The sequence below is a fragment of the Balaenoptera acutorostrata genome, chromosome 7 (genome assembly GCF_949987535.1).
Source record: "Balaenoptera acutorostrata chromosome 7, mBalAcu1.1, whole genome shotgun sequence".
Taxonomy (NCBI): Eukaryota; Metazoa; Chordata; class Mammalia; order Artiodactyla; family Balaenopteridae; genus Balaenoptera; species Balaenoptera acutorostrata.
Genome location: NC_080070.1, coordinates 20,507,308 through 20,521,224, shown reverse-complemented (window position 1 = coordinate 20,521,224; position 13,917 = coordinate 20,507,308). Strand labels below are relative to the sequence as shown.

Sequence of the window (13,917 nt, the reverse complement as noted above, 5' to 3'; positions counted from 1 at the left end):
TATATCTGTATTTGTGTTCTGTATCCAGACTCTGCAACTCAAAAGGATAGTGTTGCCTTTGGAAAAGGTTGAGTGGAGCCTCTCAGAATTTAAGACCTTAAAATGGAAGCTGAAAAACTAAGGAGCAAAAAGCATGAGAAATAAAAGTTTGAGGGTAATTAAAAAATGATCTTTAGTTCTAAAGGGCTTTTAAACAGAGCAGTGAGTAGTGTTTCTGAAGTTCATTTGTTCTAGGCACTTTCTGTTAAGACTACGGGAAAAAATGGCTTGGACATGTGTTAGGAGGATACCCATGAAAATGCTTATATGTGGATTTGTTTTTACTACAAAAAAGAGAAAATATGATACTCTGTACTTTTAGAAGTAAGAATAACGTTGATTGTTTCATTAATTTTCATTTACCATCCCTTGCTTCTGAGGAACTTTACAGGATATTTCTAGTCTACAGTATCAATGAGGTGCTTGCACATTTGTTGTATTTTATTACAGATAATACGCACACTCAAAGGCATTCCCCTCCTCCCCTAATACTTCATCCAAGTTCAATGCTTTTCTGATTTTATGACTTAAAAGTTAGGGCCTCCACCACCTCCCCTGTGCCTCCATCAGCATCCTCCTCTGTCACATGTCCCAACGTGTTGTTCAGAGGCCCCAGTTCATTTCCTCCTCTCTTGATCTTTCTCAAGGCAGGGTTGCAAAAATCTCTCTCTCTCGGCTTTCTGTGTCATCTCACATATCCATTCACAATGACCTCTTGGGCCCTGTGTTCCTTATTTTCTCTTTTTCTAATAGTCTCTAATTAAAGTGATTTAGTTCTTGTTTATTGAAACTGAAATTCTTGTTTTTTTCTGAACAGGTGATTTGGAGCAAATGAAGTTACTAGAATTCTAAGGAAGCAAAGGAAACTTGTGTTTGAGGAAGGATTTCTTTACTTGGGTTGTTTTTTTTTAAAAAATTATTTATTTATTTTTGGCTGTGTTGTGTCTTCGTTTCTGTGCGAGGGCTTTCTCCAGTTGCGGCAAGTGGGGGCTACTCTTCATCGCGGTGCACGGGCCTCTCACTGTCGCGGCCTCTCTTGTTGCGGAGCACAGGCTCCAGACGCGCAGGCTCAGTAGTTGTGGCTCACGGGCCTAGTTGCTCCGCGGCATGTGGGATCTTCCCAGACCAGGGCTCGAACCCGTTTCCCCTGCATCGGCAGGCAGATTCTCAACCACTGAGCCACCAGGGAAGCCCTTTACTTGGATTTTGATGTCATGATTTGAAAAGCTTGACTCTTCATGGATTTATTTAAGGAAGAAACAGAGTAACAGAATTTTTGAATCTTAACTATCCTGATTAAATTAGAATGGAATTAAAATGCTTTCACCACATTTCTAAAAGAACAGGGCTTTGAGAAATAAACATTTAGGTGGAATACGGTACCTTTCTTACATTTACCTGCATTTATTCTTTGATGGACGTAGCCCTGTTTCTCCCCTCCCTTTTTCAAAAATCGTATTTATTGAGCTAGCGTTTACATACAATAAAATGCATTATTTTTAGTTCAGTGAGTTTTGTCAAACGTATATATCCTTGAATGTGTTTCCATTGCCCCAGAGACTTCTCTCCTCCTTCTTTATAGGCCATACCCCCAACCCCATTTTGCTCCAAACAAATAACTGATTTGAAATCTATCACCATATATTATTTTTACCTGTTATAGAACTTCATAGCGTGTATACTCCTGTGTCTGGCTTCTTTTGCTCAGTATAATGTTGAGATTCTTCACATTTCTTCCCTTTTATTGCTGACTGGTATTCCCCCTGCCACCCTAAGTTTTAAAAGAACATTTCTTCATAACTGACTTTCTGATCAAAAAGCTGAAGCCTCAGGGCAATTTAGTATTAAAAGTTCTTTTAGCTTCTTATGTCTGCAGCTTTGGCTAAACTGTTTAGGAAATAGTTTTGGTGATGTTCATTTTCCACACAGCCTGATGCCATCTCCCCCACCCCCAGACACACACACACACGTTCTACCTTCCTTTTCATTTTTCCTCCATGTAGTATGCAAAAATGAGGAGTGAGTTGATTACATTGTATATATCCTAGTGTGAAATGCCATAATGGTCTTTTTTTCCAATCAGAAGGGAGTTTGCCAAGCTTTACTGACACCCTGAAAGTTTATCTCCCACTATCTGGATCAAGAGCCTAGTTGGGTGTTGTGTGACATAAAATTTATTTTTAACAGTTTCTATAGTAACCATTACACACAGAGGGAAAAGCTGAGAAGTATAGAACCAAGGTGATATAAGTAGAATATCCGAAATTAGATTCTGAGAGATTTTAACTAAGATTTAACATAGAATGGATTTAATAGATAGAGTTCTTAACCCAGGCACCAAGAACTCCTAGAGGATCTAGGAATGGCCTTGAGAAATGTGTTTAAAAAATCAAATAAAACCGCAAATGCTGATAAAAACCAGCATTCCCCTACCTCGTCCTACCACAGTACTAATTGCAACACTTCAGAGGTATGGAATTTTACTCTTTTAGTTTTGGTTTTTGTTTTTTTTTCAGATATTTGTGTTTCTAAGTAATACGCTTATACTACTTTTCTGGATTTTTCTATTTTAGACATTGTATATGAGCTTCCAGTTATGGTTTCTCCTTCACTCTTTCCCCCACCCCACCTCATCTTCTTCCCTCATCCTCTCTGTATAGTTGTGTCCTAGTTTTTGGTTCAACAGCTGGTGCTTATTTTATTATAACAACGTAAATATTTACATCTAAACCATCCAGCATACTGTTTTTGCTTGTGCAATTTTGTTTTCGTTTTCCTTGGAGTTAATGATTGTAAAATCCCATTGCCTTTGTTCTTACTCGGTTTCCCCCTTTCCTGGATCCTCTGATTCTCCTTTTGTTTTTCTCTTATATTGATGGAATACATTCTTCAGTAGCTTGCTGAGCTATGGTGCATATGAGGTTTATTTTTTAAGAGCTTGCATGTCTGAAAATGCCTTTATTTTTTCCTCACACTTGATTGATAGGTTTTCTGGGAAATGATTCTCTCTTAGGAGTTTGAAGATACATTATTCCTTTGTCTTGTAGCTTTTAGTGTTGCTGTTGAGACGCATTCTGATTCACAGTCCTTCGTATGGCTTTTTTTCCTCCTTTGAAAGCTTTTAGGATTGTCTCTGTATCCTTGTGTTCTTACGAGTCAGGATAATGTGCTCTGGGTCTTTTTTCACTCCATTGTCTCGAACACTCTGTGTGCCTTTTCAATCTGAAAGTTCATGTCTTTTGCTCTGGAACATTTTCTTTCATTTTATTACTATTTTTTCTCCACTTTGTCTCACTTTTCCTCCCCTGGAATTCTTATTTGGACCTCTCGGATCAACCAACACCATTTTCTTTTATCTCCTATTTTCCTTTCTTTGTTTTTTGTGTCTTACTCTTTGGAGATTTCAAGAGTCTCTTCTAACCTTTGTATTGGATTTTTTTTTTCTATCATATTTTTAATTTCCAAGAGCTGTTTTTCATTTTCTGAATTTTTTATAGCATCCTATTCTTGTTTCATTGGTGTAATATCTTTTCCCCCAAGGGATATTAATTATAGCTTTTTAAAATTTCTTTTTCCTGCCTAGTTTCTGTTCCCCTACTCCCCTCAGCACTTTTTTCTTTGTTTTGATGCCTGTCTTTCCATATTACGGGCTTTCCTTGACTGTGTGGTGATCCTTGGCTAACTGTTTGGATGGAGGAGGGAGGTATACTACAAAGCTGAGACGGAGCTCACAGCATGTGGTGGGGCTTGTCTAGCGATGATTGGGTAGGGACCCAGCAGTTTCCTTGGTGAAACCTCAAATATCACTATCGATAGGTCTTTTCACTTGGTTGTTTTTCCCAGGGGAAAGCCATCAGTTTCCTGTGTTGGGGCTCAAAGTCAAGCTGAGTGTTATCGGAGCCAACCCAGGAAGGAGGCTGAGGGTCCAGGGAGGGCTGAGGACCTTACTTGTCGGTGGGTCCACTTTGACTTCATCTTCCTCTTTTCTGTCCAGTGCCTCACACCCTCCTCTCAGCTGTCTGGCATTTCCTGGTTCAGATTCTTTCTAGTTCAGTTTCTTCAGATTGTAAACCTCCTATTTGGCCAGTGCCGTGGGGGAGGGAATTACATGTCTGTGTGGTTTGATGAGGATGTTGGATGCGGGCTCAAAATACTTAGTTTCAATCCTGTACTCTTGCCTTCAATATTCTTGGTGCCTCCTTTTCAGTGTTAGCAAACCCCACTTGATGCCAGCCGTCTTCTTACCAGCTTCCAAGGGTTTCTTGCCATCCTTGCTGTTCCCTCCTCTCTGTTCTGTGTTTTCTTGGTATTTTATGCTAAAAAATAAATAGAATTATTTTGTTAACTCTTTGGGATTGATGGAAGGAGTAGAGGTGATTAGAACCTTCTTCAACAAATTGTCAAAGGGGTCTGTAACTCCCCCAAAAGCTAACAGTCATTCTTCTGTGCTAATCAAGACAGATTACAAAATCTGTTTATTCAGGGCTCTTTTTACATTGGACAGTTTGATAAAAGCATGATTTAGATATTGTCCTAAAGTTGTAGGATTGGATTAGATGCTGTCTCAAGATACCTTCTAATTTTAGCATTCAATCTTCATATTTTCCATGTTTGCTGGAAAAATGTCAAAATTTAGTTTTACAGTCACCAAAAAATAGCATCATGAGTCTGTGTACCACCACACCAAATGTTGTAAAAGAAGACAGATTTTTAATTGTTAAAAACATGGTAGACTTTCTAGGGTGATGGGAATGTCCTATATATCGATGAAGGTTTGGATTATTGCAGGTGTGTATGCATTTGCTAAAACTCATCAAGTGATACACTTTCATGCATAAATTTTACCTCAAACAGAAAACAAAACCAAAACTGTAAACAAACATGAAATTCTAATTTAAATAAAAATACATGTAAAGGAATGTCAAAAGTATATGAAAGTAGTTCTATGAATTGTGAAAGGTCATGGTTCTTTTTATTTTTTTCACGCTATAAAAATCAAATTTTTAATTAAGGTAGAACATGAAAATACACTTATCATGTACATGTACCCTTCCCTGCTCCTCTTCTCCTCTTCTCCTCCTATGTTATCAAGCTGTGCCTAGGCTGGTCAGCAAACTGTGCAGATCTATGAGAATGCCTGCAACTGTCTTATTTAATACCTAAAATCAGAATACATGGAAAAAATTCTTGGTATGTTTTAATTCCCTTTATTTCATGACTGTCTCTGGAAGCGTCTACTCTTTTCTGGAAACTGGGCTTACCTTCATTTTAGTCAGTTGAGACGAACGTCCATTTCCTTTGTTATCAACTTCAGCTAAAGTTCTAGACCTAGAAGGATGGACCAAGTGACCTATCAGCTGAATAGGAAACATGCCAGGAAGAATGGGGAAGGAATAATAGCACGGACTCTCAAATCAGTCATTCCCTTCTAGATATATTAACTTTGGTGTGGAACTTCATATTTTCAGAGTATATGCTCTATATCCTGAGTAATTTTCTCCTTTCACAGGAGAGAAAATACAGAGAAGTGGAGACCTGAGCAAGTGAGTCTGTGTCATAACCAGGATTAGAATTTCGCAAGCAGATTAACCACAGCAGAATGAGTGACAGTGATAACTAGGAACTGTTACTTATAGCAGTACTGGTGAAGAATACTAACCAAATTGTGGGTTTAGGCTGGAATGACTTTGGACTGACCCAAGATTGAAACTGTTCTGTTGTAGGTAAAAGAGAATCTGCTTTCATGCAAGATGCTGTTGCACTGCAAACGAGATGAGCTTCGGAAATTGTGGATTGAAGGAATTGAACACAAGCATGTCCTGAACCTGCTGGATGAAATTGAGAATATCAAGCAAGTGCCTCAAAAGCTGGAACAGTGCATGGCCAGCAAGCACTATCTCAGTGCCACCGACATGCTGGTAAGAGCACAGCCTGCGCTCCTGGGCATTTCTGCTAAGATAGAGTGCTTCCTTCTGTTCTCTCTGAATTCTGTCCTTCATGAAGCACATGACAAACTGCCCTCTTGGGATTCACGTGCCCTTGCAGGTGAAGCCTGCCTGGTTCTCTTCCTAATGTCAGTGTTTGCAATAGTAGGCGATTATTATTTACATTGTCTGCCTTTGGAACAGCGGCAAGAAGTATAATGGTAAGAAACCAGTACTTAAGTCATGTTGGAATGGTAATGAGAGGTGTTTGTTTTAGTTTCAGAGGAAGATAGTTAATGAATCCCATTCTGAAGAATGAAATCCGCATGAGAGAGAAGTTTAGGAGATTTATAAACTATGTTCCACAAATTCTGTGAAGGACTATTTACATTAGGGCTTTGTTTTTTTCCTTTAAGTTGATAAGAAAGAAAATAATTTTGGGGGGAATAATTCTGGAATAACTTTGTCCAGCAGGAGTATTCCACAGCCTAGCCTTTAGCCTGTATCTTCATCCATTCTGCTACTTTTTTTTTTTTTTTTTAAAGAAATTCACGTTCTTTTATTTATTTATTTATTTATGACTGTGTTGAGTCTTCGTTTCTGTGCGAGGGCTTTCTCCAGCTGCAGCAAGTGGGGACCACTCTTCATCGCGGTGCGCGGGCCTCTCACCATCGCGGCCTCGCTTGTTGCGGAGCACAGGCTCCAGACGCGCAGGCTCAGCAATTGTGGCTCACGGGCCCAGTTGCTCCGTGGCATGTGGGATCTTCCCAGACCAGGGCTCGAACCCGTGTCCCCTGCATTAGCAGGCAGATTCTCAACCACTGCGCCACCAGGGAAGCCCCCATTCTGCTACTTTTTAAAGAAAATTAATTTATTTAATTAATTTATTTTTGGCTGCGTTGGGTCTTCGTTGCTGTGTGCAGGCTTTCTCTAGTTACTCTCTGTTGCGGTGTGTGGGCTTCTCATTGTGGTGGCTTTTCTTGTTGCGGAGCACGGGCTCTAGGCATGCAGGCTTCAGTAGTTGTAGCACGTGGGCTCAGTAGTTGTGGCTTGTGGGCTCTAGAGCGCAGGCTTAGTAGTTGTGGCACATGGGCTTCATTGCTCTGTGGCATGTGGGATCTTCCAGGACCAGGGTTTGAACCCGTGTCCCCTGCGTTGGCAGGTGGATTCTTAACCCCTGTGCCATCAGGGAAGCCCATTTTGCTACTTTTTGAATTAGGAATGAAAATTCAGAGAAGGTTGCAGCTGGTGGTACATGTGGCTGAGCGTCAAGATAATGAATAAAAAAATAAAAATACACATCTTGCTCCCTAAAAGTGCTAACTCTCCTAGGGCCTGTGGCTGTTAGCAAGGGCTGCTCATTCCACCTCCTCTTTCCACACAAACTTCCCTACTTCCTTCTCACAGTTGTCTGGCGACTACGGAAACTCTCAGGAGTAGATGGATTGTATTTGGATTTTCTTTTCACAGTAGGTGAAAGTCCCTTATCTTTGTTTCAACAGATTAGATTGGCTGTAACACTGGGGGGGAAAAAAAAACACTGAGAGGAATTAGTGGGAGAAAAACAGGTTAAATCCTCTAAGTGGTTCTAATTCATTCAGACTTCCAAGAGGAATTTTGCTCTAAGTCCGTCATAAGAAGCTTTAAAGGAAATTTGGTCACCAAGAGATGAGATGTGCAGTGATATTCTCTCATATATTAAAACCTGGTTGTGTGATAGTGAATAGTCAGTTTCCACAGTGGAGGGAGATTAATAATGGTCTTTTCTTTGGAGTGGTAAAATAATTGGGTATTTTCGGTATCTTTATAGTGTCATCTTCCTTAATAATGACTATATGGTGTCCAACAAAAAAGTTAGTCACCTCAGCTTTGCTGTTGGTTTATGTGTTAGGAAGGCATATATGTGCTAAATATTCAAGATTCAGCAATCTGAATAGATAAGCTTATATATATTTGTGTAGCATTTACACATCTATTTGAATCATGATTTTTTGTAGTGGGCCTGCTTTTAAGTAAGTGCCATATATTAAAAATAGGTTGTTAGAATTTATTTTGGTGTTAGCCTGCGCTCTGGAGCCCGTGAGCCACAACTGTTGAAGCCCATGTGCCTGGAGCCTGTGCTCTGCAACAGGGGAAGCCACCGCATGAGAAGCCCACGCACCTCAATGAAGGGTAGCCCCCGCTCGCCTGCAAGTAGAGAAAGCCCGTGTGCAGCAACGAAGACCCAAGACAGCCAAAAATAAATAAATAAAAATAAATTTAAAAAAAAAAGAAAAAGTACTTTAAAAGACATCAGAGGAAAGTGAAGACAGAACAATCTAGTCTTTCAAACCCCTCTGATTTGCTTAGATCTTTTTATCAAGAGATTTTGTCTTTCCATTTTTAAGGCAGGTGCAGATGCCCAGTAATTTAATCCCTACTCAGGTTAATAAATTCAGAGTAAATAAATCAGTGGTGACCCATGGCTCTTGTCAGCTCCTGCAGTTCCTATTTCACCATCAGCCTGGGCTGATAGCTATACACTTGGCTTCTAGATGAGATATTTATGTCTTTTGATAACCTGAGTATTGCATAAAATAAATTGTCATGACAGGGGATGTCTGCAAATAGGCATGGCCTTTTGTTTCCTCCTTCAAGGTAAACAGCTGCTGTTAGCCTATGAAAAGCTAAAAGTGATCCAACAAGAAGCCTGTATCCGTCACATTGAAATCAGAGACTTGATTAATACTGTAGCCTGTAGCTTTGTGATATGTACAGTTTAAATTAGACCTCTGCAGTCATTGTGCTGGGTTGATGCAAGTGCATTAATGACGTAATTTCTGGTTGCTGCATCACATTTCTGCAGTTTGTCCTTTGTATTCCACTCACATTAATTGAAGTAATTTTGCCAGTGAAGCGTGTTTCAAACCTCTGCATTTAAATTGAAATTTTAATTCCCTTATTGTCTTGAAAAGACGGCTGAAGATGCCTTGTTACAGGTTTCATTATCACTCAGAACACTCCAGCTGCTGGTTCTAATGTACAATGACTGATTAATTCTGGGAAGAATTATTAATGTAAGAACAGCAGCTTCTTCCCAGTGGCATGAGCTAACCAGGAAGGTATTTCATGATAGTTAATATTTTCACGAACTATTTTTTTAAGGAGAATTTTGTGTGGAAGTCTGCGTCGAACTGAAATTGCACAGATGAGCTTTGAAAACCACTTTACACAAGTTCTGATTTATCAACCCATAGAAGTCAATTCATAATTGCATTCAATCAGTGGAAACCAAGCCAGTGTGAGTAGTTTTGAAGCACTTTAGCTGCCAGTCACAAGGCTTGTGACTAAAATAAATGTTTCATTTCTAAGGCTTCCTGAGATTGTAGAGATTTTGAACGTCTCTTGATCGTTTTGTCTTTTTTTAAATTTATATGCCTTCTTAAAAAGAATCCATAGCTGTATAGTCAGATAAGGATTATTATGATAATTATAGTAACAACATATATATGTTGGCTGCCTTCTTCCCGGAGGATCCCAGAGTGCTTTGCTGGAAGAATGGTATGGTGGGATTATTTCACTTACCCTGTGAAGGTGTGGCCACATCTGGGGTGAAGAGAGTAAAACAGCTATTTAATTGCATAGTTTTTTAAGATCCTATAATAAAGATAGGTATATATGTAATATTTTTAGTTTACAAGAGCCTTTGCAATTGTTGGACAACATTCAAGGCTGTGAATGTCAGCGTGGGTCTTAGTGGGGGTCAGGTGGACCTGTGCTTGAATCCCAGCTTTGACCTTTACTAGCTGGATGACTTGGGGCTACTTATTTAATTTGACTTTGCTGAAAGTTGGAGTTGAGAATAATTGTACGCCCCCAGAGTTGTTGAAGGGATTAAATGAAATATTAAGCTATGTATGTAAAGCACGCACAGTATACATAGTAAGACCTTAGAAATGTTATTTTTATAATTGATTGATTATGTTTACTGATACTGTAAGAAAGGATGTAGTGATTGCTATCATGTTATACCCTCAAAAACCCGTGTGAGGTGGACTTGTTTTGAGCTGATAAGAGTTGAAGTAGGGCTGGCTAAGTTAGGCATTTTTGATTCATTTTCTTCTTGCCCTGAATGAAAGACCACTCCACATTTTATATGGTCAAGGAATTCCTGCAGGCAGAGATAGGATTTTTCTCGGAAAACAAGTCTAGTCTGCTCTAACACAGGCACAGATGGATGATCAAGACCCCAGAGTTCTAGGCCATATTTTCGGGATTTGGCATGAACAAATTTCAGTTTCTGTGTCATCAATCACCTCTTCAGCCTACATCAAGTATATGTTCAATGGGTACCCACTGACTGTCCCAATTATGAGCAATGTAATTTGTTGGTAAACTATCCAAGACCAGTTGGTTGCAAAGTCTAGTCTTAGGTGACTAGATGTGTTAATCTCTTGGGTATTGTAATCAGATACAAGCCAGTTCACTATAAGAGAGTGCTTATCACAAATGTCGATTTTAGTATCAGAGTAGCTGATGTTCAGTTATTCTTTCTGTCATCGCTTAGATGGCAGGACCAGTGGACCAGTGAGGTTGGTCCTGTTGGTGCCAGCAAAACTGTGTCATCAGCAAATAAACTAATTCCTCTTTTCTCAGATTATGGGCAGGCAAGGGGTGACCATGCATCCACTGATTCATGTACAAGAAAAAAGGGGCCAAAGTGCATATCCCTTTCATCTGGCTTGAAAGATTCTGAGATCTCACAGGACTGATTTTTCTTATCCTGACTCTGGGAATGGTATTGAGATGAAAGCACTGGGAATATCAGGAGCCGAAACTCTAGCGAACTTATTGGACCTAACCCGAAAGTGGCTCAGTGACTGCAAAATGTTTCAATATTCCATATAGATTTCCCTACATGATAAAAAAAAAAATGTATCAGTGATCAATAATGAAACAGCCACCATTCAAGCCCATTTGTTCCTAGTGTAGAATACTGATCTGAAAGACTGATGCCAGTATTCTATACTCATAATTTGTCAGCAAAGAATTTGGCACATATTTTGATAGACAGACAAATGAATGTGACGATGCCATTGTTGATTACTTGTGTTGTTAGTATGTGGATCTGTGAAGGTGGCCTTAAACTTGAAGGAGCTTATGTGCTAGGAGGAAGAGGCAGATGATGAAGAAATAAACAGCATCTCATATCATCATCAGTGCAACAGGAGTTCCAGGAATACGGGGGCTGGGAGTGGGGTAGTCTGGTGTGCTATTTTAATTGTCTGGTCAGCCGTAGCTGCTTTCAGCTGCATTTAGGAACCCTGAATTCCCTCAAACACCTACATCTGATTTTCTTGGCAAAAAGATGAAGGAAAAGCTGAAGATAAAGTTAGTAAATGAGTAACCTCGGTTTTTGGATCCCAAATTAAGTAAGTAGCTTGAGTGTGGCAGCGTTATGTTTCTCCTAGAGAGTGAAAGTACAGGGCTTTATAGTAACTATTTTTCTTGCTGCTCATTGCCCTTTTAATTTGTTTGTTTTGAAGGCTGGGGCTTTTTAAAGCCACACTGTTTGATAGGCACTGGCTTATTGTAATAGCTTTCCTTCTCTTTTAGTTTTAGTTTGCCCTTTCTATCTGCTCTTCATTTGCCTCTTTTATTTTAAAGCAAATAGAAATTCTGTTTTATTTCACTAAACCTCATAAGGTTCAGCAGTTTTCAGCTGGCTCACTTGGGTGTAGGGCAGTGGTTCCCAAACTCTGCACATTAGGGACTCCTTCAAGAATCCTAAAGCCCAGGTTGCACCCTAGACTGATGACATTGAAATCTCTGGGGGTGGGACGCTAGCTTCAGTAATTGTTGGCATTCTCCAAGGGATTCCAATGTTTAGACAGATTTGGAACCAGTGATGTGTAGGGTATAGCCTATGCTATGCAGTAGACCAAAACTAATTGTCCTTGACTTCATTTAACACTTACATTTGAAACCAAATATTTGTGTAAGACAGATATCACATGGCAATATTGACCTTTATGTAGAAATGTTGTAGGTTGACTAAAGTTACTTTGTTGCTGTCCTCTAGTGCGGTTTTTGGATAGAGCTGATGAGTATTTGGCTCTTATTCTGATTTTATAGCCCGATTATTTGGTCAATATGAGTTTTGTTGAATGGCTAAATTAGATGCTCTCCAGGTTTGAGATGACTTGGAACTCTTTAGAGCTGTCATCTTGGTGCTCTGATTTCTTTATCTTTACTGTGCGTTCTTATCTGACTTACTGCTGGGATTGAATGGATTGAAATTGGGGCAATAAATTTACTTACTGACAAGTGGTGGCTAGGTACAGCATGGTATAGTAAAAACAAAATGGGTTGAAAAGCCAGACGTTCTTAATTCTAGTCCTGACCCAACAACCCATTAGTTCTGTGAGGTTAGACAGATATATCACTTTCTCTCTGTTCTCCAGTATCCTCTTCTGTAGAGTGGATATACAGATACTTACTCCGTGTACATTATAGAATGGTTGTGAGAATAAAAGTGAAACTTTGTGCAGGTAAAGTGCTTTGGGAAACAGAAGGCAGAACACACATTTCCAGTGGTGTAGGTAGCATGATAGTCATTACTGTCACACGGCGCCAGGTGACAAGAAGAAGTGGTAGTCTGGGGCTTCTGACGTTGAGCAGCATTTCTCTCCTGGTCCTACCATCACTAATGCTTACATGTTGTAATCAGTTCAGCCATATGCGCACGTGCTTACATTTACACACTTCGAGTCTGTAGGAGGAATGATCTCAGTCCAGAATAACACACAAGTCCTTTGCTGATACTGTCCTTCTTATGTCTGGTTTCAGCCTCACGTATGGATTTGCTCGAACAGGATTTTGACTGGTCAGTCTGTGGCCGGGTGGGGACCCTAATGTATGTGTAAATGGCAGCAGATGGCAACGCCTGTTGTTGCTAGGAGCCCTCTCTCAACCTGGTGGTGGTCTGAGAATGCTGATCAGTAGTTTTTGCTTGGCTTTGACAAGATAGGGGGAGCTTGCTAAGGAAGTCTGTTTTCTTTGAGATTCATCCCAATACTAATTACTTGTGGTTGCCTAGCTCTTAAAATGAAAAAAAGCCATATTCCTCTCACATTCTTTTGTGGGATTTTAATAGTTCGTGTTAGTAAAGAGCTGTAGAAGTGCTGAGCATTTCTAATGGGTTTGGGGCTCTTGCAGAATGTGTGTCTTGATTTAAGTGATTTGAAGTGATTCTCAGAGACCTCCTTTGCCACCTCATAAGAGGAGAGTGTCCTGTAACTTTTTCTTGTCCGCAAACAACAGATAAGATGACAAGGTAAGTGACTTTGGGACATTTGTTAAATGAGACTGTCTTTCCCAGTCGTCTCTTCTCTTGTATTTTTTATTTTTTATTTATTTATTTATAAAAATTAATTAATTAATTAATTTTTGGCTGCGTTGGGTCTTCGTTGCTGCGCGCAGGGTTTCTCTAGTTGCGGTGAGTGGGGGCTGCTCTTGGTTGTGTTGTGCGGGCTTCTCATTGCGGTGGCTTCTCTTGTCGCGGAGCACCGGCTCTAGGTGCAGGGGCTTCAGTAGTTGCAGCACGTGGGCTCAGTATTTGGAGCATGGGGGCACTAGAGCGCGCAGGCTTCAGTAGTTGCAGCGCATGGGCTCAGTAGTTGCAGTGCGCAAGCTGTAGGGTGCGTGGGCTTAGTTGCTCCGCGGCATGTGGGATCTTCCCGGACCAGGGCTTGAACCCGTGTCCCCTGCATTGGCAAACGGATTCTTAACCACTGCGCCACCAGGGAAGTCCCTCTTCTCTTGTATTTTAGAATAGAAAACTAAGTTCCAATGCTCTTTTTGCGGAGCACTGATGGTGAAACCAAGTGAGGCCCCGTGGGGCTCCCGGGCATGGAGGCCCTTTTGTCCCCCGTTTCTTTTTTTTTTTTTTTTTTCAAACATCTTTATTGAAGTA

At 40.2% G+C, this 13,917-nt stretch overlaps 1 protein-coding gene across 1 annotated transcript in view; it reads left to right on the top strand.

Annotated features, from left to right (window-relative positions):
* The window catches only part of EXOC4 (exocyst complex component 4), an 824,798-nt gene that overhangs the window by 24,610 nt on the left and 786,271 nt on the right, over positions 1–13,917 (top strand). The window contains exon 3 of the mRNA XM_007177140.2: positions 5,763–5,957. Within this exon, the coding sequence (XP_007177202.2) occupies positions 5,763–5,957 (195 nt within the window). The remainder of the gene's footprint in view (positions 1–5,762; positions 5,958–13,917) is intronic.